The sequence below is a fragment of the Panthera pardus genome, unplaced genomic scaffold, assembly GCF_024362965.1.
Source record: "Panthera pardus isolate Hobbes unplaced genomic scaffold, ASM2436296v1 HiC_scaffold_20, whole genome shotgun sequence".
Classification (NCBI taxonomy): Eukaryota; Metazoa; Chordata; class Mammalia; order Carnivora; family Felidae; genus Panthera; species Panthera pardus.
Window position 1 is genome coordinate 32,614,115 of NW_026526766.1, and position 27,945 is coordinate 32,642,059.

Consider the following 27,945-nt stretch of genomic DNA (forward strand, 5'->3'; position numbering starts at 1 on the left):
CCACCGTCACCTCTATTTTAAACTTATTTTCCATGTTTTAGGTGACAAGTTGCATATTCATTCATGCTTTTTCCTTAATTTCTTGAATTAATGGGCTCTTGCTAACAATAGTATTATATATTCAGAAGAAAATACATTTTAAAAACTTAAAAAAATGGCAGTAATAACACATTGCATTACTGTGGTGCTTTGCCATTTACAGTGTACCATCAATACCTCATTAGATGACACATGGGAATGCATTTGAGATGTGAATCAGATCATGACCTCCAGAGTCAGAGTAGTTTGTGTTCACACTTGGATTCTGCCAGCAGCACATATGCAACCTTGTGCAAGTTTTGCCCTCTAAGCCTCAGCTTCCTTGTCTACAAATGATGGCATGCCTATGCTCACCATGTTGTTTTTAGTCCATGGCACAGAATAAACACTCAGAAAATGAAAGCCATATTATTACTTTCTCTTTTACTACTGCTGTGCTGCTGCTGGCTTTGGTGTTACAATTCTATGTGAATGAGGCCACATGAGTAGTATTATCCCTGCTTCAAGGATAAGAAACCTAAGTGCCAAAAGGTATAATTCCTTGTCCAAGTGGATTCAGTTAATGAGCAACAGGTGCTGGAATGTCAGTGCTTTTTCAGCTCATGCTCTATTATTTGTTGAATTCCCAACTCCAAACCCTGAATGGAGCTAGAGGTGTTCATCTAAAGCTTTGCTTGGGATCACACATTCTTATTCTAATATTCCAAAGCTCTGTGGTTACTGATGATTATATTGAAGTTGCTATTAAAGAGATCCAGATGTTTAATCAGGACTTCATTCCTCTTAACTGTGATGTGTGGTTCAGTCATGTTTATATTACTGTTTGTTTCATAAATGATGACCAAAAAGAACATCTACTCTCCTCTATAGATTGACTTTAAGTTTGGTACACTTTGTCAAATGTGAGTAAAATATCATATAATTTACATTAAATGAGTTTTTCCTTATGAAGATAACATTTTAGCATTTCTAAATTGCCTTGAGAAGTTCTCTGGCAGGAAGTACTGTGAATACTACATTTCCAAAATATATTTCTGGTAGCTATTACTTATCCCTTATTCTTCATTTGGACTTCAAGTATGGATTCTTCCCCAAAATGTTTGACAACTAACCAGAAGGAATTCATGGAATCTGGTAATTTGGTTCAGAGCATTGTGAATTGTCCCTGTTTATATTGAATATGCTTTAGTTTTCAAGCATACAAAAGTTCAAATTCATTCCAGTATTTCTCTTTGTGTAAATTGCGTATGCCAGGGGTTGTGCTCTCAAGAGCTGGAACCATAATGTGGCTATATTTTCCACCATACCTTGATTATTTGAGAGTAATGGACAATTGCTGAATCATAGCAGTGAAAACTGTAAATAAAATTCAGGCTAACTTGGCAGCCTAATCCAGTCATTCTACAGAACAGAGGATGCCTATTTAGTTTCAGTGAAATGAAGTATAAGGCTGCAGTTCCTTCAATAGAGTCTACATTTTTACTCATTTTAGGGTTTTTGTTTCCTTTATTTTTTTCTCCCAATTATTTGCTGTTTGAACCAAAAAGGACTGTTTTAAGGCAACTTTACTCTTCCTTTAATGCCAGAAATGTTTTAAATATAATAGTTTTTTCAATGTTATTGAGCTTTTGAGCATAAAATCACTCTAGATAAGAGTGCAAAAATCTCATCTGATTTATTATAATGAATTCTTCCATTAGAAGTAAGCACCCTTTTAATTGAAAAGGTGGTATTTGAAAAAATAGGCAGCTTACAAAGTCTTAAAGCTATGAATACATTATATAAAGTGCATAGCTAATCCCAGTTATTTTAATCTAAAGTTTAGTATATATTTTTCAGTGTTTTTGTCGAGCATACTTTTTGACTGGCACCTGCTGTCTTTCAAATGTAAGATTTCATTCGTGTGTGTGTGTGTGTGTGTGTGTGTGTGTGTGTCTGTGTCTGCACATGTGTTTCTGTTGTAGTGTTGTGGTACTTGACCACCCACCTTTGCTATGATTTAGTGTGACCTATTTTCTGGCTATATTTCAGAAGTTTCCATTGGATGTATTCCTAACCTACTTATGTAGATCTTGCACAAATGTTTGATAAGGAAAAGGAAAAACCAAAGAACACAATAAATAGTAAAATGGTTTTGAAACTGGCATCCTTGAACATATTCCTTCTCCAAAGCAAACAATGAACTACTCATAAATTATATACTTCCTGCAAAGTACAACTACCATAGGGTCTGTCTCCTTACACCTGAGTAAACTAGACAGGTGTCCAATGGAAGAGACACCTGAGTAATGGAGAGTAATGGATGTGAGAAAGATGGCATGCACAGATCTTTTTTTTTTTTTGAGGCAACTTACTTCAATAAACCTTCATGTTGGATTAGAATATTCCATACATGCAGTGTAGAAACACTAAAATCACTGGCACTTTATATATTAGTTCATTGCAGTGAATAAGGCCTTTTTTGTTTTTGTTTTTTGTTATTTTTCAATTTTGTATTTGGACTTAGGAGTATAATTCAATAATTCATCACTTATATACAACACCCAGTGTTTCTTGTAACAAGTGCCCTCCTTAATACCCATCACTCATTTAACCCAACCCCCACCCACCTCCCTCCATGGTTAGTTTACCTCTCTCTTTTATCCCTCCCATATATTCATCCATTTGTTTCTTAAATTCAACATATGAGTGAAACCATATGGTATTTGTCTTTCTCTGACATCTTTTGCTTAGCATAATACACTCTAGCTCCATCAACATCCTTGCAAATGACAAGATTTCATTCTTTTTGATGTCTGAGTAATATTCAATGGTGTGTGTGTGTGTGTGTGTGTGTGTGTGTGTACACATCTTCTTTATTCATTCATCAATTGATGGATAATATTTGGGCTCTCTCCATAGCTTTGGTATTGTTGATAAAGATGCTATAAACATCAGGTGCATGTACTCCTTCAAACCTGTATTTTTATACCCTTTGGGTAAATACCTAGTAGTACAATTGCTGGATCATAGGGTAGTTTATTTTTAACTTTTTAAGGAATCTCCATACTGTTCTCAAGAGTGGCTGCACCAGTTTGTATTCCCACCGTCAATACAAGAGGGTTTCCCTTTCTCTACGCCCTTGCATAGAGAACAACACCTGTTGTTTCTTGTATTGTTAATTTTAGCTATTCTGCCAGGGGTGAAGTGGTATCTCATCATGGTTTTGATTTGTATTTTCCTGATGATGACTGATGTTGAGCATCTTTCCTGCGTGAGCCATCTGTATGTCTTCTTTGGAAAAGTCTGTTCATTCTTCTGCCCATTTCTTAACTAGATTATTTGTTTTTTGGGTGTTGAGTTTGCTATGTTCTTTATAGATTTTGGATACTAACCTTTTATCAGATATATCATTTGCAAATATCTTCTCTTATTCCATAGGCTGCCTTTTAGTTTTGTTGATTGTTTCCTTCACCGTGCAGAAGCTTTTTATTTTGATGAAGTCCCAATAGTTCATTTTTGCTTTTGTTTCCCTTGCCTCTGGCAACGTTTCTAGTAAGAAGTTCCTGTGGGCAAGGTCAAAGAGGTTGCTGCCTGTGTTCTACCGTAGGATTTTGATCTTTTCCTGTCTCAAATTTGGGTATTACATCCATTTTGAATTTATTTTTGTGTTTGGTGTAAGAAAGCGGTCCAGTTTCATTCTTTTGCATGTTGCCGTCCAGTTTTCCCAGCACCATTTTTTTGCCATCCAGTGTTTCCCAACATTGTCTTTTTTCCGTTGGCTATTTCCTGCTTGTCAAAGATTAGTTGACCATATAGTTAGGGGTCAAACAAGGTATTTTTCTTCAAGTTTATTTATTTTGAGAGAGAGATAGAGAGAGTGCATGAGTGGGGCAGAGAGACAGGGAGAGGGAAAATCCCAACTAGGCTCAGCACTGTCAGTGCAGAGCCCAGTGTGGGGCTCAAACTCAGGAACCATGAGATCATTACCTGAGTCAAAATCAAGAGTCGGACACTTAACCGACTGAGCCACCCAGGTACCTTAGGTATCTTGTATGAGGTACACCATTCTTATCTCAATATCCTCTCCTCTTGGAAAACATGACATTTGAGAAATTTGTTTCTTTCATAGTTTTCTAAGTTGTAACTATTAACATGGAGACAGACACCTATCCAAAGAAGAACTTTTATAGAGAAAACATCTTAGTGGTCAATTTTTCCCTAGTATTTTGTGTATTATTTTATTCAATATTATTTTAACTAAATTATTTTTAACTAGATTATTTAACTAGGTTTAATTAATATTTTGTCTCTTTAACTAGCATTTGGCCATCCATGGAAGCTGCTTGATATAAATTTGTTGAAATAATTCTCTAATGCTAACGACTGGGATTAGAGGAAAGAAAGAGAACTAGTATTTATTGAGCAACTTTATGTCAAGGGTGTGTTAGATATTTTGCATGTGCATCTTATTTCCAGGTTGTGTTATTGGTGTGGATAATGGAAAGTAGTGGTTATGTTGGCTTCTGTATTGGTACTTCCCGCTCTGGGAAGTTGTCTTGTCTTTTGTTATTCTGCCCTTCTAGCCATCCTTCGTGTCCTATTCTGGCATTCATCTTTGTAATAGAACTTGAGACCTTGCTCAGCACTTACGGACTTATTTTTCCCAGGCTTCATGTCTTCAGGCGAGCTCCTCAGGCAGCCTTCAGGACCACTCTTCCCTGCCATCACTATGCTTGGCTCAGGACAGGACCCACATTGTACGGGATCTGGTGATGGGCTCAGGGCAAGATGGCTCTTCTGGTTAATCTCTGCTTATGTAACTAACCTTTGGGTGGTGTCGGGTAAAGATACCTGTCAAAACTAACTTAATAAAGTCTTCTCTTGGTATGCAAAAATAGCTCTTACCTCACCAACTTGTGGAACAATGGATGATCAAAGCTCCTAAATTCTACACCCTAGAATAGTTCTTATCACAGGAGAATATTGTATAGCATATTTTACTTCCAGTATCAGTTATTGAGAAAACACGTAATGGAAAAAAAACAAAAAAACAAAAAACAACCTTTGGGAAATCAGTTCACACTTTTATATGAATTCATTAATTACAATGAATCTTCAGTGTTTCATGTTAATTATGGATTGATAAAGACCCAACACACACTCCCACTGTAAATTTCCACTTAATTAGCCAGGGATATAGAAATGTAGCAGAAATGGTTTGACCAGAGAGGGTGGAAGTGAATGCAACCTATCATAACAAAACTTCCCTTGGCCATATTTCCCTAATGAGCATATGCAGTTGCCTGTGTGTTAGGTGCTGCCAGATCTGAAGCAAACAATATATTGCTGTACCACAGGTGTTTATATTTGGGACTCATTCAAGAAAACTAATTATCCATGCCTTTCATTTAATAAAATGCTTATAAACATGAAAACACCCTAGTTCTTACACAGAATCAAGGTCAACAAGACCACACACTCTACCAGAGGAAGAAGGTAGCCTCAGTTCCCAGATTGGTACCTAAGCAATATCTCCCCACAGTGTTCTACTGTTCTAGAAACCTATTTTCCCTGAGTCTACTCCTGACTCTGGCTTATGACTGTTAGTCCAGTTAGTTCTGATATACATGCGATATACATGAAGACCAGAATTATATTTCATCATATGTTGCATTTTAACATATGGTGCCCCTTGGGCCCATGATGGGTGGTCATAGGCTTATATTTTTGTAATCAGGCAGCATTTATTTAATTCACATCAGTAAGTACTTTGCTTGGCTGTGCTTTATATTATTTGACCCTTTGAACATCATTTTGGTTCATAGCCTTTTATAGACTCAACGAGTACCAATTGACTTGTAATTTTCTTCTTGATACTTCTGTCACACTTTGACTATTTGGGGCCTCTTCAAGGTGATTTTATTTTCCTTATTTAAAACCACTTCAGGTATGTTTGAAACTGTCATTGCTTTATTTCAATAAGCAATGGCAAAATCATCTTGATTTTCATTGTTCTAAACTTGAAATCAGCAACTCATCAAGGAGCCCAGGTTCTGTTTTTTTTTAATATTTATTTCTGAGGGGGGGGAGGAGGGGCAGAGAAAGAGGGAGACACAGAATCTGAAGCAAGCTCCAGGCTCCGAGCTGTCAACACAGAGACCAACGCAAGGCTCAAACTCAAGAACCATGAGATCATGTCCTGAGCTGAAGTCAGACGCTTAACCAACTGAGCCACCTAGGCTCAGCTTCTTTTTTATAGGTGCTCTATTAGCAACCACATTTGGAATGAAGGGTGTTTTTGTTTTTTGTTTCATGTGAGCACTGGCTACTTGGGCAACGGAGCCACATTAGTGACAGAGCAGGAAAGTAAAAATTTTTCGAATGATCAAAAATGTTTATGTTTATGTGTCCAATTTTCCTATCTTTAATAAATTTATTTTTATATTCTAATTTTAAGGCTTTATTAATACATTTTTTTCTTATTACCATTAACTGGTCTTTTGATATGTCACAGCATACGTTGTCATACTACATGTGTTTGTATTATGTTGCTGATAAAAATTTTAGGGGTCTTGGTTTTCTCTTCTTTGAACCATTGGATCAAGTGTCATGGAATTGGCCTCAGTGTTTTTTAGGTGTAGAAAATCCCAACTTCAAGCATCACCTAAGCACCACTTATCTAAAAAGAAACAAACAAAAAATGCTTATCTTCTTTTAAGAAACACTAAAGCAATGAAAATACTACTAACACCATCGATACTGTCATTTTTAGGATTTTCAGAAAAATATAAGATTTTGATGTTTTGTCTAAAATTCTTTTAATTTCTCATGGGCTGTGAATGGTTTTGGGGGTAGGCCCATCTCGTCACCACTCACGTACCCAGCACCAGAGCTCCAGACTGCAACCCATGTTACTCTCTAGAGGGCAGCCTTCTGGTTTTCAGCTCCCTTTCATTATCCTTTCAGGATGGTTCCCCAAACTTGCAAACATGTTAAACCTTTTGAAGAAAGGATGGGAATGAGGTAGAAACCTCATAAATTGTGATCCCATTCCAAGATTTTTAAATGAACTGAAGCCAAGGAAAATAAAGCCACTTTTTAAAGATTGTCGGTATTGGAGGGAAACTTTGATAACAAATTGGCCAGCCATAATGTCTGCCTCCTCTTTTTTATCTCACCACTTATGTTCTCAGCACCAGGTCATTAAGAAATATATCCAGCACAAAGGTTAGTTATAGAGAACTTCAGTTAGATTGCTCAAACTGTTCAGTTCAATATACTAGGGGCCATGGAGTGTCCTGGGAATAAAAACATATATATTTTTTTAACTTCTCAGCCCAACAGTAAACATTCCTTCTGACATGCCTCCATTCATATACCTGTTTTAAGCAGATGAAAAAATGATGACAAAATTTATTTAATACATAACATCAGTTGTGTTCTAAAGGCTTTACAAGTATTATCTCCTTAATCTTCAAAGCACCACTTGTGGTAGATACTATTATTAATCCCTTTTTACAGATGAGGAAACTGAGGCAAAAGATGCTTAGGTTTCTGTAATTTGCTATTTATTACATAGGTAGTGAGGGGAAGAACAGTCAAAACCAGGCAACCTGACTCAGTGCCCAGGCTCTTAACTACTATATTCTATTACTGTAACAAGATAGGCTAAATAAAAGTAAAGATAAAATGTTTATCTGGGAGCCCAAAGAAGGAAGCCAGTAACTCTACAAAGACAGTCAGGTAGAATTCACAGAGGAGGTTATGACTAAGAGTTTTGTCTGCTCTAAATGTGGCCTTCTAATGCCAGTGAACTTGCCTCAGCTCCAACAGGGTTGACCAATGAAATGCAGCATTGGAATGAATCCACCTTTTCTTTTTCCTTTCCGTTTTCCCTCCTTTAGTCTGGAGCTCAGTTCTATGGCTCAGCTCGTCCATTTTTAGTTTCTCTTCCATTCTTTTAAGAAAGGGAACCAGGGACGCCTGGGTGGCTCACTCAGTCGAGCATCCGATTTTGGCTCAGGTCATGATCTCGCAGTTGACGAGTTCAAGCTCCACGTCCGGCTGTATGCTGACAGCTCAGAGCCTGGAGCCTGCTTTGGATTCTGTGTGTGTCTCTCTTTCTCTGCCCCTCCCCCACTCATGCTCTGCCTCTCTCTGTCTCAAAAATAAACATTAAAAAAAAAAGGAAGAGAAAAGAAAAGAAAGGGAATCAGAATTTAGCCAAAACTCATCTAACAATGATCTGAATGGTCTCTTCCTGTTTCCCAGACTTGGGTGGGTGTCTTTGTGTTTTGTAGGTAGTAGAATTGTTTTGGTGGATGTTGTTTTTTTCATAACATTTTGCATATTGCCAGCTCCCATTCTGTTATGTTTGCTATGGCCAACTTTATTCTTCTCAGACTTGCTCACAATCATCTTGGGTTTATATATGGTTTTTTATTTCACATTCTACATAAGTTATTTTCCAAATGCCCTGCTGACTTTGCACTGATAATGAAAAACAGAATTCTAATCAAAGAAAAGGTCTGGAATAAAAAAACAATTCTCAATAAGGATTAAAAAAAAATACTACAATGATTCAGGCCTGAATCTGATCAATCTTCCTCAATCAAACATACAGTAAATAAAATGAATCCCTTACCCTTTCATCAATAGAAGTATTTTGTTGAGATCTCAATCCACATATCCCAGGTGATAGAAAGTTAACATCAGATTAGCCTCTGAGGAGAGGTCTTTAGCACAGACATTTTAGAATAGTTACATTTGGAATGAATCTTTCCCTTGCTCACTTTATCAGGTAAAACCAGTAAAGACATCATTTTTTCTTAATTTTGTAAACAAAATGAAGTGTATCCTACCTCAAATTTTTCTATTCTCTATTTAATACCCCACATTTAACTTCCTCCTCCTACTTCCATAGCCATTTCCATAGGAAGGGTGGGATCAGCGAGCACAGAGCTTCTCTCCCCCATGCTTTTGGTCAGGATAAAAAGGGCTTGAGCAGCACATCCCTGAGCCCTGGGCTTAATTCCGTTTGGGGATCTCACTGTTCTTGGCTTCTTAGTTAGTGAAGGCAGCAAGAACCAGGGAGTCTCACTGTGGGCCATCCTGCCTTCTACTGGGCCTGCTGTTTAGTCACTGGACCTGGCTGTGGGGAGAGGTTTCCACTGACATGCTCCCTAGAAAGCAACCTACAGTGACCTTACAGACCCCAGACCTGAGGCTCTTTTGCCTTGAATTGAGCCATCTCTAGCTTATTTGTTTTTCCTTCCCCCTTTTCCAGATCTTTCTCAAAGCCTGGCTACTTGGTAAGGGTCTTTGTACCAGTTCTGATTCAGGCACGAGCTGCAGGAATCTTCAACCCACTTCTGATGCTAATTGAAGTGTTTAAAGGGGTTTTGGATTTGTGGGAACAGAGAACAGATGCCTCCATTGCAGATTCTGGTTTTAATTAGCCAAGGATATGGAAAGTGATCAGAATGTGGAGGCCATGCAGGCAGAGCAGAGGTTGAATGCCTGGGGGTGGCACTTCTCCTACACATTGCTCCCTGTTGGGGCTCTCCCCAGTTACGGCAGTGTCTGCATGGGGCTGGCTGCTGCTGGAACTGAATAAAAGTCATATTTTGTGACCATACAGTTGCTCTATATTAAGGACTTACATCTCCATTGTGGAAGATTTTACTTTTAAGAGGCTAGGCCTTTCCATTTAAGGAAATTCTTGCAAGGAGTTGGCTCTTGAATCAGATGCAGGGTCAGCAAGGCCACATCTTCATCTGGGGGCAGAAAGCAGAGTCAGGTCCCAGGTGGTTCAGAAAAATATCCCTTCTCTTAGAATAGCTTTTCCCCAGACTTTTATTTCTTTTAATTTTTTTTAATGTTTATTTTTTTTGAGAGAGAGAGACAGAATGTGAATGTGGGAGGAACAGAGAGAGGGAGACACAGAATCTGAAGCAGGCTCCAGTCTCTGAGCTGTCTTCACAGAGCCCAACGCGGGGCTCGAACCCACGAACTGTGAGATCATGACCTGAGCCGAAGTCGGGTGCTTAACTGACTGAGCCACCCAGGTGCCCTTCCAGACTTTTATTTCTGATCCTTTAATCTGGTTGGGTAAAAGAACATTATCTCAGATATATTTCCTGGAAACAACCAAATGCACTGGAAAAATGTTAGGACATACATTGTGTGGGACACCTTATTTATTTTGCAAATAGGCAATACTTACTCCTGAGGGCCTAAAGAGCCCCTGAAATCACTTTGAAGCCATCTGTGGGACTGAGGCCTCATGTGTTTTTAACATGAGTGTTCATAGTTACCCTCTATAGAGCTTTGATTATTAGATCTCTTATCTGACAGCCTCGGTTATCTTTCTCTCTCTCAAAATGTGTAATATGTGGCTTCACAGAAAAGAATATATTGCTGAACTTTTTATTCTGGCCTTGTAAAACTGCAAATTAATCCTGATTTAAAAAAAAAAATTAAGAAAGATCTGCATCTTGGTTCAGGTGTTTGGTTTTTACCACAAAAGCAGACTCATCAGAATCCCCAGGAGAAACTTGTCCGTGTCGTGTTTCCTTCTTGGCTCTGTTTTCCCCATTACACAGCATGCATGGAACCAGGGAGCCAGTCAGCAAGACCTAGGCTTGCACTGCAGGAAGGAGTATTTACATGACACAGTTGAAATTTGGCGACTTCAAGGACCACACATACTGAGGAAATCAAGTCTTCCTTTCCAAGGACCACTTACCTGGTTTCACTTTTTAGCATAGGTAAGGTATGTTTCCATGTAAAATGCTTGCGCACTTTTTCCACAGAATTAATGTATCTCAGTACCCAGAAAATTTTAAGCTCTTTAGCAATTTATAGTCTTTTTTAAAAAAGAAAATAATTAAGGCACGCTTTATTGTCTGATAGCTTGTGAAGAAAATTAGGTAGTGACACTAATCCCATATTTTAACATTGGTATTAGAATGAAGAACTATGGATACAGTAGAGAAATACAAATGGAATGTGTCAACAGACAGACAATAGGAAAGGGTATTTGACATTCCAACATCTTGTAAAGCACAAGAGATAGGGTTTCTCAATTCTTTCATGTAGAGTACCGTAATTAGATGCCATAGTCATAATGCAACCCATAGATACCAACAAAATGCAATGAAAGTGTAGCTTTTTAAGACTATTAGCTGCAAACAATAGAAATGGCAAGTAAATAAGTTCCAACGTTTGTATCTAAGAAGTTACTTTCTAGGTCAACATAATCTGTCCACTTTTAACAAACATGATGTATAAAACCCTGGATTAACTAAAAAGCCCTTATGAGGTCTCTTTGCAGGAAGCCAGTCAGCCTGGGGACACCCCAACTTCTGTGCCCTTCCTTTCCATAAATTGTTGGTAGCCATCTTGGGGTCTGACAGTCTCACACCTGCAAATCAGCTCTTCTTTTTTTTTCCATTCTTTATCTGAAATTGGCTTTTTGTGTGTGTGTGTGTGTGTGTGAGATACCATGCATTCTGTTTATCCCACACTGTGTGTAGTGGGTCAGTGAAATTACAGAGTGTAGTATCTGAAGAAACTTAAGAAATTACTGTTTCTACATTTTTAAATAAAGCATTCTTTTAATTTTTCTTTGAGCCATTACTGAGATAACCTGGCACTCAGAAGCTTTTGCTTGTGGCAGGAAGCAATTGGAATTGAAATGCTCTTTTCTGTGGGCATCAGATACCTTAATCATTTACTTTTGGTTTTGTTTGACCCTCCTGGAGTACTAGTTAAGCCTTTTGGTTAAGTTTCCTCATATATTTTTCAGGAATAAGAAGAAAATACAAAATTTCCAACCCTTATATTCAACACCTTTTAATTGTACCTTCAAATCTGTTATTATATATCTTTATCATGTGTTTGGAGTAAAGACTGGTGTCCTTACTAGATACTGAGAAGTAATTTTTGCCAAAGGTATAGGGACCACAGAGATTACCTTCAGGTGATATTTGAGAGAACGTGGGGGGGGAAAGAAAGGGTTCCTGCTACAGAACCTCTCAGTTTTTTCCCATCCCTTCCGCCTCCACAGGAACCCCACATATCTTTTTCAAGCACAGTGCTTGGCACAGAGATGCACTTAAGTAAAACTAGATAGGTTGATAGATGGATGTTCATTTTCTTGATTAACAATGGAAAGATTTTAACACTGGTGCGATGGCCAGGCAAATTCTGTGCTTCTGCTGTCATGAGGGGTGGTAGAAAGCTGTTGGCTGGTTCTTCTTCCATTGTTCCTATGGCTATTTCTCCTGAAATTTCAAAGGAAACCTAAGAAGCTTGGATTTTTGAGATCTAGTGCATCCTCTCACTGTGTGTCTCTCTCTTCCCTTCCCTCCTTCCCCTCCCTCTCTCTTCCTTCTCTCTCTTCTCTCTCTTCTCTCTCCTCCTTTCTCTCCCCCTCTCTCACTCATGCTCATATAACTACTCTGTTTTTATAGAACCACAATTGCTTATGCCACCCTAATTTTATCTTCTGTTCAAGGGGACTACCTTCCTTTGTTGGGAGCAGTGTGTCATTGAAGACTAAGGTGAATAAAAGTAATATAATAATAGCTAATATTTGTATAGTGACTTTTATAGTTTACCGTGTACGTTTATATATAACTATTTATCTCATTTGGTCCTTATAATCACCACCTCCCTGGTATTATGATTGTATACATTTTACAGATGATGAAGTGGCACTTCAGAGAAGTTCACAAATCATTAAAAGATATAGAGCTTTCAAGTCATCAGAGTCACAGCATGTGTGACATTTTATTTAGACTGTGCGGTTTTGGTAGTCACTTTTCCAACTTGAGACTATAGCTTAGGTTAGTTTACATAGTGTCATTATTTACCTGGATTTCCTTCTTAGTGGCATGGAAAAACTGTATAACCATTTAATTAGTCTAATTTATTACTTTGAATTTTCTGGTAACATTTTTTTTGCATCTATTTTAGCTATTTTGAACCCATACACCAGCTGTAATTGAGATTCAAAAATCCTTATTGGCAAGAATGCCATATAGTGATACTTGCTTCTCTCTGTTGAAAATGTCCCATCTGAGGTAATTTTTTAAAGTTGTTATTACCTTATAATTGAGCCAGTGATTTTCCTGCTCCTTTCCCCTGTTGTAGTTCCTCTTAAATTGTTTTTTCTTTCAAGATTACTTTGAGTATTTTAGTTTCTTTGCATTTTCATATAAGTTTTAGAATCAACTTGTTAATTTCTACACACACACACACACACACACACACAGCCTGCTGTGAATGATTGAGATTTTGTTGAACGTGTAGTTCTCTCCAGATTTTACTGTTGCTATGCTGAAGGCTGAAGAGCTCCTGAAATGTAAAAGCCCAAGGCAGAGCTTCTGGGGGCAGGCATCCAGGGACTTGCATGTTCACTAGCAACTAATGAGTTTGGATGTGACTTAGGAGGAGTGCATGTCAAGTTCCATCTTAGCAGTGGGAGGCTTCCACACCCCTCCAGCTCCACCAGTCTAATGGATGTGAACTTTGCTCTCTGCTGTTTTTGAAGTAAGTTGTTTATTATTCAGAATAGAAAGCAGGTGGTGCCTACCTGTTGAGAGTTCCCTACATGGACAGAGTGAGCATCTAAAGATGGTTCTCCTGTCTCAGTCCTCTTCACTTCCCTACCAAACAAGATCTCTGAGGTGAGCTAATGACTCAGATGGAAAAGAATTAGTTTTTCCTCAGTATCTTCTGCAGCCTGTTAGTTATACTTCTACAGGCATTTTAAATGAATAAGACCTTAAATCTGCTGGGAAACTGGTTACCACCATTTCCCACTGTATTATGTTTGTACTTAAAAATGCACAAGAAGTGAAAGTACACGTGAACAAACAGACGTGTAGAAAATTAAATACTTGTGACATTTTTATGGGTCCGCATGTGCATTTCTGCTGTTGGAGCAATTATTTCTTCATGAAGCCCCAGGGATTTGGGTTTTTCCGGGTAGAAGATTTTTACCTAGCTCTTGTAATTTTACAAAGAAAGCTTTCATTACTACAAGGCAAATTTATGTGAGTGACTTCTACTACAGAAATTTGGTAAAAGAAGAATAGTGGGTATTAATTTACTCAGATCCCTCTAGGAATTTTTATAAAATGGTACCTTGAAAAAATACAATAATAATATCTCATGGGTTATTAAATCATAGAAATTAGGGAGAAATAATAAAGTTGAGAAGGTTACTGGAGATAAATGAAATGTGCTTTTTGGCCGGTTTGCTGGATAAGTTACTTCATTTCTTCAACTCTCCAGTGTTGCTGGCTCTATATACACTATTGCGTTTGGATTTACACCCTTTATTAACATCATTATATAGATGGAGAACCCAGTCAGGGATTTTCCCAAGATGACATCTCTGCCCATGACTCACCTTGTCAGACGGTGAGTGACCCTTCTTCCAGGCATAAACACAGCTAAGCCTTTGCCAGGTCTGATCAGAGAAGATATTGCCAAAGCATAGGAATCTTCCTTCCTTCTGCCACACAGGACTCCTTCCCCCTGAGTCCTTGTTTTAGGGGTCTTATGTGAACTAACTGCTCTCTGCTCTCAAAAACCCAATGGGGAGAAAGATATTTGAGAATGCAGTGTACATTCCAGCCTCAGTACTTAAGTTAGATTCCTGTGTCAGTTTAGGTCACACCCGTTTTAGTCTCCATAACTTTACCCTTCACAGAAATGCCTTCATTGATTTTCATTTCGCTATTGTGTTCTTTTATCTCACTATATACAAGCACAATATTATGTAAGTAATATTGTTGTGATTTTTTTATAAGGCTGTTAGAAGGTTGGCTGCTGTGCCTTTAAATATTCCAGGTGGTAAACTCTTTTTTATACTTTAGTATCAAGGAAAATTTGTCTATTAAAGGATGAGGAAAGATTTACCACTGTTTTCCACTAACTTTAGCAAGAATTTAACAATTCCCGTCAGTTCTGAGGCCACGGTGGCATTAACAGTTTCTGTGACTCTGTCCACAATAGAAACCATATTACCATTGTAACAGAGATTTAAAATATTGCTTATGTTCATCACAACTTTGAAATTAGAATATCAAGTTATTAGGCCTGCCACTAGATAATAGTATTTAATACATAATTAAAGAAGCAAAGATATTATACCACAAATTTACTTCTCAATATTATTTCAGTATAATTTGTTTCTTTTGTAATCTTTTCTTGTTTTATTTTATACATTTAAAAACATTATTCTGAGTAGGTGCCCACAGGCTGACAAGGTGGTAAAGGCCAGAGGTTTGTGACACCAAACACTCCATTCTCAAATAGCCTTCCTGGCATGTGTGCAAGAGTGCCTCCTGGCTCCTTCGGACTTGGTTCAGATGTTCCCTGTAGTGAAACCTGTGAAGGTCCCTTCCTGCCCTCATCTGGGCATTCTCAATACTTTGCATTTTGGTGAGCTATGTCTGTCTTCCCTACTAGCCTGTGAGCTATTTGAGAGAAGGGACTCTCTCTTTCTTGTACTTTAATCTTTAGCACCTAGCAAGGTGCCTTACTTATAACAAGCACTCAGTAACTGCTTATTTAAATGCCACTTTCTTTTTTTTTTCTACTCCATGTCCATCCTTGCATTGCTTTTCCTCTTTGCATTGCTTGCCAGCTGGTTCTTGACTCTTTGGCTCAGGATTTACTACTATAGTGTACTCATCAGGTAGGCAGTGATGATTTCTTTCATTCTGTTTTATCAACACTAGCGTTAAATTTTTTGAGTTAGCCTATTCGATGTTGGAATGCCTTTGATGAACCAGGCCAGGCATTAGAAACATCTTTTTCTCCTTATTTGGGTTGTGATCATTGATAGTTAGCCATCTTTTCTTTCAAGTGTGGCCATTTATTTAAACATCAGTAGAGTCACAGAAAAGTTAGAGAGCTATGTGATAAGGGCCTGTTTCCTTTCTAAGCCCACTCCTAAGGGCAACACAGTATCGGGGGAGAAAACACTTCAACATCCTATTATTTGTGCTGCCCCTTAGAGGTGACTTAGTATGATGGAGAGGACAGGTATAGCAATGAATAGAAAAAGATTTGTTGAGGGGTTTTGTTTTTGTTTTGATGTTGTTTTTTGTTGTTGTTGTTGTTGTTATTGTTGTTTTTTAAATAGAACCCCAAACCTGAGAACAAAATCTATTCATTTTACTGAAGCATGTAAGCATGTCTTAGGAATCATTAGTGGTTAATAAGAACAAAATAAAGGTGCCTTTTTTGTTATGTCACATTTGGCATAAATATAGGGAGATATAAAAAAGTCAGATGAAATTTTATAACTAAATTTGTGTATCATTCTACTTTACAAATCATTTCCTGAGGCCCTTCTTTCATCTTATTTAACTGAAAGATAAATGATGAGGGTAGTCTTTTCTTACTAAATAATTTGGCTTCAGCTTTTTTTGAGCATCTCAGTTAAGTAGACCTGACTATGGATTGGTTGTCATTTAAAGAACTTAGAAACTTACAAAAACTCTTATATTTTATTACATTTAGTGTTTTCAATAATTAAAGAAATATGTAATGGAAAGTACAGGGAAGTACATAAAGAGGCAAATAAACAAAATCCCACTACCTAGAGTTATATCTGCTAGCAGTTTAGTATATTTTTTCTTACTGTTCTTTTTTCTTAGTTGTGTGTGTGTGACAAACCATCACAAAATGTAGTGACTTAAAACAATGATAGTTCTTCAGCTGGAAATTCTGTAGGTCACAAATTTTGGCTGACCTCAGGGGGGTGGTTCTTCTGTTCCAGGCTGATTGCCTCATTCATCTGTGGTCAGCTACAGAACAGCTTGCCTTTTCCTAGCTGGGTTCATGTCTAGCACCTGAGCTCTGGTCCATGTGATCTCTCATCTTCCAGTAGGATAACTTGAGTTTGTTCACATGACAGTCTAGAGCCCCTAGAAAGAAACCTCAGAAGTGTGCAAGGCTTTTTGAGCAAAGGCTTTAAACTGGCATTCCATTACTTAAGCTGTATTCTTTTGGCTGAGGCAGGCTAAGCCACAAGGTGAGCCCAGATTTGAAGGGTGGGGAAATAATGTCCAGTCCCTGAAAGGAAGAGCTGCAAGGTCTCATTGCAAAGGATGTGAAAACAGGAAGGAATGAAGATGTATGGACATTTTTGCATCTTACCACAGTGTGTCTGTGTCATGTGTACGTGGAGAAAAATGGACAGCATGTCATTATACATTATACATTTTTCATCTCCATATAGGCTTCAAATCCAAGTTACAGATTCAACTCTGTGTATACTGGGGAGTATACTGAATATACTGGGGTGGTTAAATGGTTTCTTAGCTGAGAAGTATCTCAACGGGTGTGTAGAATAGAGGAGGTGCTCAATAAATCAGAAAAGAAAGCAAAAGAAAATGTAACTTCTTTAGGCAACTGTTTGAATTCCATTGGGTCCACCCATGGTAGGTTTTATTTATACTCTGATTTCTGTCTGTGTATCTTCTTCTCCTGGTTGATGATACCAAGGCACTCGCTATAGGAGAGCGCCTGCCTCTGAGCCCTCTCACTATCTCTCACTATAGTGAGATAGTAGCCTCTCACTATCTCTGAGATCTTGGAAGAGTCCCTTGACTGTGTACCTCAGTTACTTCATCTATTTAATGAAAATAACAACTACCTCACAGAGTTGTTGGGAGAATTTAATTAACTAAGGTATATGGACATGTATTGGTAACTCCACCTATATAATTGTGTCCCAGGAACTCTCTGATGCTTTCATGGAATGTCTATGACATTTCTTGCTTAACATTTTTTTCACATCCCCAGCATTTCAAACTGGCTCTAGCTTTCTTTAAAAGAAACTGTGCTTCTTTTTTTCCTTAAACAACTGTTTGTTCATTTCTGCTTAGTGCATTTTGAAGGAAATTTAACTTTCTCAGCCTTAGCCTGTGTACTAATCTTTAAAATACGATAGCCATTTCTATAATCTGATAGAGCCTCCCTGTTAACATCAATAGATCCTTAGGCTTTTCTGACAGGAAATATTTTTGAGAATGTATAATCAGTTATGGGGAATTCTTGTCAATAAATTTTCTGTACAAAAATAAATCAGAAATCCTATCACAATAGCATTATGGAAAAAATCTGTTTTCCTTACTACTCCCTACAAAATGGTCATGCTTGAAGCTCATGGAAATTTTTACTTGGGTGAAGGCTATGTATTTAATTTGTGTGCTGGCCATCTTTCCAACCAGCCAGTTTGCATAAATTTCAGGTCCTAAGTAGGAAGAAGGTGGTTGTGTGTAGAGTCAACCTTTTCTCTATCAAGTCTGTATCACTTTTATTTTCCCATGACTGGCCACTTCCACTTTCCAGACCCTGTGAATTTCACCATAAACTTTCTTTATTCCCTCCCCCTACTCATATACATGCCTATGCACTCCAAGAAAGAGGAACATCTTCCTGAAACTCCCCTTTGTTTCTCTTTTCCCTTTTCTGGACCATGAATTATTAGAATTAGTCCACTCCTATTATGAAAATGTGTCTGTAACCATCCTTACAGTTCGTTCATTTGTCTTTAAAAACTCATTCATTCACTTGTTCATTCATTCATCATTCATCCAGCAGTAACAGTGTTGTACATACTGTGGTGGGTGCTGTGGAACAAAAGACATGTAGGCCTGGCGCTGATGCATGGATTTTGCCCTGCTGTAGGAGGAACAGTCCAAGAAGGTGTCATTTGGGCAGGACTTGAAGACAGTTGGGAGTGGGGGGTGGAGGCCACCTTACATGCCTTCCCTGCTAAGGACCATATAGCTTTGTGCCCATGTTTGACAAGAGTTAGAATCAGAAGTGGATGAGGTAAAGAGCAGAACAGTGATGGGACTGGATTCAGCCACTTGTGTGAAATAAGGGTGCTGCACAGTCATACATGCCAAGTACTGAGGGACAGCAGAGAAGAGTGGCTGATTAACCTGGGCTAGGGTCTTATGTATGTTCTCCACTTAACAAAAATAAAACCAGTTAACAGTAGCTAAGAACCAATTGCCTGTGAATCTAGGTAGTTTATGTACTTTATCCTGTTTTTGTAGCAAACCTTTAATGTAAATATTATCCCTCCTACAGATGAACAAACTGAGGCTGATAAAGGTTCAAGATCCCAAGATCACACAGCTAGTAAGTAGCAGAGCTTAGAATTCAAATCCAAATCATTGTTTCCTTAGAGGGTTAATTCCAATTTTAATAAGATATGCACACAGGAACTAATATCATATATGGTAAAATATAGTACTTGCAATCCTGACCATGAGTGTTTTTAAGTCAGTTTGACAGAGAGATCACAACATCTACAAAAATTGTTGCCAGCATGAAGTCACTAAGGGCCACTGTGGATGGCCACACAGGCTGTCATGTCGCCCCCTACACTTAGCTGAAGCCTATATAGTCCTTAGGAGCATTTGTGGGCCCAGTTTTGGAGTTATGTAACTGCAAACTGCTTTCACTCGTGTTCGTTACTATCTACATCTAAGTCGTTCTTCTTACTTTGAGAAGTTAGATATATTTAAAGGGGTTGGGTGGAGAACGAAACAGGAAACTAGGTAATTATTTTGGTGTCTGTCACATACTTTGGCCTAGCTATTAATGATGTCTGCTTCAAGCGTAGTGCACTTAAATCACTCTAGCCTTCTTACTGTTGTCTTTTGTCAAGATGTTTACACATCTACCTAACTACATCAAAAGGCAAAGAAAATTTCCCCAACCAACCCAACAGTCACTGGGGAATGGTATCAAGGAGAAAAATACCCTTTTATTTTGTTAGGCATGTGAGAAACTAGATGGCAGAGCTCACTCTACAAGTAGGAGGCTGTAGGGACACACTTGTTGGGAGGGAGTCACCCCTCCATCCAAATCATGAGCACCTTTGTCCTCAGTGCCTTACTCCAGGTGCTTATCTTCCACCTGGCCTATTGTGATAAGCTCCCCACTCACCTTCTCCATCTATAGCCATACAGACCTAGATCATTTCTCTTCTATTCATTCCACCTCTCAGTAGCTTCCTTAGGCCCACAGGATAATGTCCTGACTCCTTACGATGGCAAAGGAACTTCCCTCCTTCCTTCTTCCCCTCATAGCCCCTGACCTATGCCCTTGACCATTTCTGCAGTCTTCTGCCTTCCCTCCTCCCCTGCCACACAAGAGCAGAATGTGGGGAGAGTGAGAGCCTCTTACTTAACAGGTGCCAAGTGCCAGCAATTAAGTGTGGAGGGAGTGTGAGAGCAGCGGTAATCGGCATATCACTACCATCATAGTAAAGATCGGATCAGGAACAACTCGTCAGTGGTGCTAAACCTGAGCGGATGTGTACAGGAACAGGATGTTTGTATGGCATTCAAGTTTCTCCCACAGATTGCTGATTAGTTGCAAAGGAAAAATAGTGATTGTAACATGGAGGAATTGGACTACAGTTTGTTTAGGATCAAAATTAACATCACCATTGAGAGGCAGACAGGCATCATGTTCTGCCAGATGTGATATCTTGAGAAGAATACAACATTATGTGTGTGGTGTTCTGGCCAGGAATGTATAACTTTAATCCAATCATGAGGAAACATCAGGTAAATGCTCTATTAAAAAAGGGAGAAGGGGAACTGTGTCCTTCAGAAGTATCACTCACGATCATAAAAGACCAAGAATGGCTGTGAAAATGTTCCAGATTAACATAGCAGAACATAGCAGTCAAATGTTCCAGATTAACAGAGGCTAAAGAGAAGCAGCAGTACCTGACTCCCCAGGACCCTGTGCTGGAGAGCAGGGGTGGGGGGGGGGTAGGGGTGGTGTTGAAGATCATTATTGGCTCAGTTGACAAAATCAGAACATAAGTTGCATCCATGTTACATTTACTAAAGTTACTAACTCTGTTGTGGTTATGTGAAGGCAAATCGCTGTGCTTAAAAAATACACAACTGACATATTTAGGAGTAAAAGGCCTGTGATGGTGTGTGTGTGTGTGCGTGTGTGTGTATTGATATATATGTGTGTCAGTTGTGTATTTTCTAAACATAGGAATTACATATGTAAACATTGTGTGTGTAAATACACACATATATAAAATAGAGTCAGAATATGCAAAAAAACAGAAATGGTAAAATGTTAAAAATATCAATAGGTAACAATAGGTGAATCTGGGTAAAAGGGTCAAGAGTATATGGGTGTTTTTGTACTACTCATATGCTTGTAACTTTTAAGTTTGAAATTATTCCCCAATAAAAAGTTTAAAAATTAAAAATATATATCATAACCATGTGAATTATTTTTTTCTAAATAAATATCTTTTCTTTTCTGTTCCTACCTTTTCCCTTTCTCCTGTTTCTTTTCTCTCATCTTTGTGTACCTCTTCTGTTAGAAGTCCAAGGCTGGCGAGAAGGGCATCTCTGTGGGGCAGACAGTCATCACGAAGCATCGGAACACCCGGTATTACAGCTGCAGAGTGATCGCTGTGACATCGCAGACCTTCTATGAGGTTGTGTTTGATGATGGCTCCTTCAGCAGAGACACATTCCCTGAGGATATAGTGGTGAGTAAATTCCTGGGGGATCTGCTCCCCAGTTTACTTTTTGTATAACTAAACTAGCTGAACCTTTTAGCAATCTTTCTTTCGGCTTTTGGAGTAACTCATTTCACTTAATATTCAACTCAGGTGTGCTTTTTGGCACTGACAAGAATTGTTTTCCAGGAGGTTCCTAGTGTTTTTCATTCTAAGTAGTAGCCATGTGTACTTTGACTCATCTTCCCAAATTCCTTTAAGTAAGTGAGAAGTGTATGTGGCTAGGAAACATCAAATGCAAATTCACCTATTCTTTTCTGTTACAGAGCATTAGCATATTTGAATTCCTTTACTACCTCTTTTTCTTTATGCTTAACTGGAAATATGGCTTTTATTAATCTGACCTGACAGTGACATCTGTGATCCAACAGAAACATCTGTGGATGTTTCATATTGGAATAACAAAAGTCACTTAGGAAAAAGACTGAATTTTACCGAGCTTCTTAACTGGTCTGATACAGGATGAGTAGGTGTGTGCATATGCGTGTCTGTCTGTCTTCTCCTTCCTCTGTCTCCTCAGTAAACACCTCGGGATTTAGAGGAACTCGTGAATGTGTCTCATGGGCTTTCTTTTTAATAGCATGTTTCATGAGAAGAATACTTTCCACAAAAGGTTTTTTGAAACTGAGCTCAAATCAGATACTTGAGACCAGGGTTAGTCCAGTGGTCATCTTGTTATCCTTTCTATATTTAAGAGAAATGTTATTTTGGGGGAGCCAGGCCTCAATAATGTAGTTGTAACTTCTGCTTGATGCTTTGCTCTTGTTTTTACTTGGAAGGGCATTTTTTTAATGATTCTTTAATGATTATGCATTATATGTGCAATTGATAATTGAACGTTACCATAGAAGATTGCTCATTAATATTTTCAGAATCTTGGTCTCCTGGGGCAAAAGTAACATTGATTCAATTAGCTTTGTTGTGTTTACTTCTCTGTACCATTAAGAGGGGCAAATATGGGGGCGCCTGGGTGGCTCAGTTGGTTGAGCGGCCGGCTTCGGCTCGGGTCACGATCTCGCGGTCTGTGAGTTCGAGCCCCGCGTCGGGCTCTGTGCTGACAGCTCGGAGCCTGGAGCCTGTTTCCGATTCTGTGTCTCCCTCTTTCTGACCCTCCCCCGTTCATGCTCTGTCTCTCTCTGTCTAAAAAATAAATAAACGTTAAAAAAAAATTAAAAAAAAAAAAGAGGGGCAAATATGTAAACAAAGTGACCTTATTTGAAAGATTTTAAAGCAAATGAATTTAGACAAAAAAAATCCCAGGACTTGATTATACACCAAAAGGGTGAATTGTGTTTCTTTGCAGAATTCTACCTAGAGCTTCACTTTACTGCATTGCTGTTGCCATTCATAACCAGTAGCCCTTAGGTAACACATTCTCCTTGTTAGAATTAGTTATGTCTTGAAGCACTCAATCCACAGTTACTGAGTGCCTGCTGTGTGCCAACGCTGGGTGCTGGGAAAGATAATGAGAATGTGTGATTCCTGCTCAGTCTAGAGGAAGGCAGGCTGGTAAATGGGTGCTTTCTATACCATGTGAGAAATGTAATAAATGAACCAAAAGCAACTTACTACCTGTTGAGTCTGGAAGAATGAGTAAGAGACTTGACAGGGTTAGTAAGGAGCTGACACCAACATGTACCACAGGCCAGGATCACTTTAAGAATGTGTTGTGCTTGAACTGATTTCATCCTCACAACTCTACATACTGGGCACTACTATTGTTTACATTTTTCTGCTGAGGGAACTGAGGCACAAAGAGGTAAATAACTTCCCCATGGTCACACATAGCTAATAACAAGGTCACACATAGCTAATAATACCAGAAAAGGTATTCAATCCCAGAGTCTGGCTCCAGAGCCGCTGTTCCTAACCCCTGGGAAGAAAGGAGAGGAAGGGATGTGCAAGGGCAAGAAAGGCACAGAAGATGCAGGAGACGGAGGCCTTGGCCTGTCCAGGTTACATTCTCACTTCAGAATTAGCTTTCTTTTGTGCAGACTGTGACCATTGAGCTGGTAGAGTCCAGGAGACTTTGCAGGGTGGGATGGAAGATTTCTGAGTACCAATCCCCAGCCTGAGCAAGTAGTTAGGTCTTTATCCATGATAGTGTTTAATGAATCCTAAATTCCCTTTCACTTCCAAAGTCTCCATATACCCAACGTGTTCTAAGCTTTCCTAAAATGTCTTTAGCTTGTAAAATGTCTGTGATCCTGGAAGTTTTTTGAAATTCTAAAAGTCTCTCCTTTTACACCTTCTGTTTCCTCTCTCTGTGAACAAAGATGATCTTAAGTATATGTGGGTGCCGTGAGAAGAACAGGATTGTTCAGGACCACCTTGGCATTTAAGTCAATGAGAATGAAGAAACAACATTCTTTACAGCTTGATTAGCTGTCACTTAGCATATTTGATAAGGATTGAGGTTGAGCAGCAGTGTGTGTGTGTGTGTGTGTGTGTGGTCACAACTATAGCCTTGGAGGGAGGGGCTAGCATCTGCCTCTGCCTCAGTTGGTGTGAAAAGATACTTTCTGCAGGAAGAACTCAGTTATAATCATCTGCTATTATATAATCTTTTGAGTTTTTACAAGATATGAAAAAGTATAGGGACACCTGGGTGGCCCAGTGGGTTGAACGTCTGACTCCTGATTTTGGCTCAGGTCATGATCTCATGGTTTTTGGGTTCAAGTCCCGCATCAGGCTCTGTGTTGACAGTGCTGAGCCCACTTGGAATTCTCTCTCTCTACTCCTCCTGTGCTCTCTCTCTCTCTCTCTCAAAAATAAACTTAAAAAATGTATATTGCCCTTGTAAAAAAAATTCATAGGATTGTTCAAGACCACCTTGGTCTTCTCTCCTTCACCCTCAATACTCTACCCCACCCCATCCCATCTCTTACATTTTTGATTACTTGTTCCAGACTTCTTATATAAGTAGGAATACTTCAGTCATGTTTTATTTTCAAATATCACATACTTTCTAATAGTATCACCATTTGTTGGCTGCTGAGACCTATTTATCTTGGTGAGGAAGAGACATTCTAGCTTGACTTTTTTGGTGGCTCTGTAGGGAAGAATTTTTTTCCATTGTAATGCTGTGTTAGTCAGGGCTCTTCAGAGAAACAGCACCAGTAGGGTTTTTGTGTTTGTATTTAATATAATAAATATATTAAAAGTGTGTAATATACATATTAAAAGTGTATACATGTATATATATATATATATATCTTACAAGTGTATATATATTACAAGTGCATATATATTAAAATTGTGTATGTGTGTGTATATATGTATATATATGTCATATATATATGACTTTTTAATGTTTATTTATTTATTTTGAGAGAAAGAGTGTGAAAGGGGGAGGGGCAGAGAGAGAGGGAGACAAAGGATCCGAAGCAGGCCCCTCACTGACAGCAGAGAGCCTTATGCAGGGTTTGAATCCACGAATTGTAAGATCATGACCTGAGCTGAAGTCGGATGCTTAACCAACTGAGCCACCCAGGTGCCCCTATGTGACATTTTTATAAAGAATGGGCTTCCATGATTATGGAGGCTGAGAGGTCCCAAGATCTGCAGTTGGTATGCTGGAGACCCAGGAGGGGCAATGGTTTCATTCCGGGTCCAAATCTAAAGGCCTACGAAGCAGGAGAGACGGTGGTGTAGTTTTAGTTTGGAAACTTGCAGGGTTGAGAAGAGCTGATTTTCATTCCAAGTCTGAAGGCAGGAAAAGCCAAGTTCCAGCTCCAAGCCACTCAGGCAGAGGAACTCCCCCTTATTTGGGGGGAGGGTCAGCCTCTTCTGTTCAGCCCTTGATTGATTGGATGAGGCCCACCCGAACTAGGGAGGGTAGTCTGCTTTACTCAGTCTATCAGTTCAGAGATTAAAACAATCCAAAAACACTTTCACAAACTCACCCTGAATAATGTTTGACCAAATATGTGGGTACTTGGTGGCCAAGTCAAGTTGATACATAAAATTAACCAGAACCTATATTTTCCTGTGTCATTTCAGAAGACTCTTTCTTCATCTTGTCATATGAGAAGCTCTGATTCTACCTCAAGGTGTAGTTTTCTTTTCCATAAAGCAGCCACATTGTTTTGGGTGGCTTGTAGCAGTCTATAGATCCACTCCAGGAGCCACATACTTTGTCCTGGTCATCATCTAGGCTTCCAAAAGCCAAGTCATGGATTTTGTAAGGCAAATTTTTAAAATTTAAAGGATTATCAAGGATTGGTTGGGGTCTGAGTTTCTCACTAAAGTTAACGAAAGCTACATGATTAAATGCCTTTGTAATGTAGTATGTCAACTAGACCAGTTTGAGATGGGGAACTTGATGTTATGTTTTAAGACATAATGTGTGTGCATAATTAAGTATATTATAAATATATTCACATATAAATTGTATTTATTCCTGTATGTGATGCTGTGTAAACATGCTCACATCGCCATTTTTTAGGCCATTAGTTGCTGCAGCTGCAGTTATCCCACTACCACGTATGATCTCCACCTACACCAGAGGTGTCTTCTGGGATAGTCCTAGGATGCCTGACACCCCAATGGGAAGTCTCATCAGGAGATAAGAAGAAGAGAGTCAGCTGTGTTTCTGTCTCCGTGTCTTATAGATGGTGGTAGAACTATTATTTGGTGGAAATTAGAGAAATTTTGTTTTCATTAGCTGATACACCTGCGGCATCTGACACTAAGGTGGAAAATGATTTTTATTCTCTTTGTACCTCTAATCCACACAATGTGCTTATCAGAGGTGAGTGCCTCTGGGAAGGCTCTTTTCATCAAGTGCAATATGACATCAGTGTCACTGGCTAGTGAAGAAGTAGCTTCTCTGAGCTGTGGGTGCTTGCTACCTAGAATGGGCACAGCGCAATTCCAATTTTTTAACTGTGAAAATAGCATTGAGAATATCACATTTAATTATTCTAAGCTGTTTATTTATGTATAAAGTAGATGCAACCCCTTTTGCAGCCTAAGGCTTTAGCAAAAGTTGCATTCCTTAGTTGTAGAATCATTGATTATGAATCATTTTATAAACACAACAGAAGAGAAACTTCTAATGCAGTCTGGTCTATCCATGTTTAAAAATAAACTTACCAGGCATGAAAATGACTATGTTAGGATTATGTAACTAGAAGGTATTTGGAGGAGTAGGGAGAAATATTCTTTGTACTACCAGGAATTTCTTTCCATACCTAGGCACTTTATTTCCATGATAGCTGGAAAAATGTCCAAAATTTTTTCTCTCAACAATACACCTGCAGAATGTGTGTATCAGCCCAGTTAAACTCAGCATGCAATCTGTAGCCGTCAAGGAAAGTAATAAAAGATGTATTGCTACATGCCTCCGTCTGTCAGTCTGTGAAATTGCAACACACTTCCTGATGAATTTTTTTGTCTCCTCCTATTTTGATGGGAATGAAAGTTGCCCACCTGAGAGAATGCAACAAGCACAGTGATTCCAGGGCCTCCTTTTAGCTGCTGCTGCCACCTGGGCTCTTCTCGAATGTCTGTGCTGACACCAGAGTGATGGCTGCTTCCTTTCCTCTGAACTTAGAGCTCATTTCCGGAGAGGAGGACAGTGCGGTGAGGCCTGGATGGCTCTAGGACATGCACTTAACATTCACCACTGGGTGTGAGAAGAGAAACAGGACCATTTAGAAATTTGACAGCAAGAGTCCATCACTGAAATTTCCATGAGGACTTGCTAGATTTTTCAGCCTCTGTTGAAATGTGAAAGAAGCACAGGAACTATAGTCTTCAGGATTCTAGGGACGGATCGTCATGGATTCTAAGGATGGATTGTCATGGCCTTCAGTGTTTCTGGGAGGTGTCATGCAGACTGAAGTTCTTAGGGCTAATTTTTTTCTCAGGACTAGGCAAATTGCTTCAACTTTCACACCTCAGTTTTTTCCCCACTAAGAAGGGAATAATAATTTCTACCTTTCTAGGATTACTGAAAGAACTAAGTGAGCTAATTGCCTGATACAGAGTTGGCACACAATGTAATATTTTATATTAATGTCAGTCTGTGGAACTTTTTTCCTCCCCATCTCATTTATGCTGCCCTTTTCTGGTCTTGATGAAATTTGTCTAGAAAGTATTTTAGAGGAACAGAATTCTGTCCTACTTGTTAGTTAAATGGGCACCCGTACATATGATATTTCACTGAATCAGTTTATCATTTCTACCTGCTGCATATAAAGCAGTCCTAGCATCTTCAGACTTTATAATAAAGGACCTAATTCTCTACACTTACGCTTGTATTTTTCTGGGTTTTAAAGTGTTATTTCAGTGGCTTTTCATAACAAACC

The 27,945-nt window shown here is 38.8% G+C and overlaps 1 protein-coding gene and 1 long non-coding RNA gene across 17 annotated transcripts in view; one reads left to right on the forward strand and one right to left on the reverse strand.

Moving 5' to 3' along the window:
- KDM4C (lysine demethylase 4C) overlaps positions 1–27,945 on the forward strand; it is a 437,058-nt gene that overhangs the window by 373,452 nt on the left and 35,661 nt on the right. For 13 of the 16 annotated variants that reach the window (XM_053907888.1, XM_053907903.1, XM_053907887.1 and 10 more), the window contains 2 exons: positions 19,153–19,203; positions 21,431–21,601. In XM_053907888.1, the coding sequence (XP_053763863.1) occupies positions 19,153–19,203; positions 21,431–21,601 (222 nt within the window). Of the gene's footprint in view, positions 1–4,688; positions 6,068–13,002; positions 13,294–19,152; positions 19,204–21,430; positions 21,602–27,945 lie in introns of those variants that run through there. The other 3 variants (XM_053907896.1, XM_053907901.1, XM_053907899.1) reach the window with 3 other exon arrangements.
- Positions 11,862–21,494, reverse strand: LOC109260121 (uncharacterized). Its single transcript, XR_002076879.2, has 2 exons — positions 21,377–21,494; positions 11,862–12,308 (listed from the first exon to the last, which is right to left on the reverse strand). It is a non-coding gene; the product is annotated as an uncharacterized LOC109260121 (long non-coding RNA).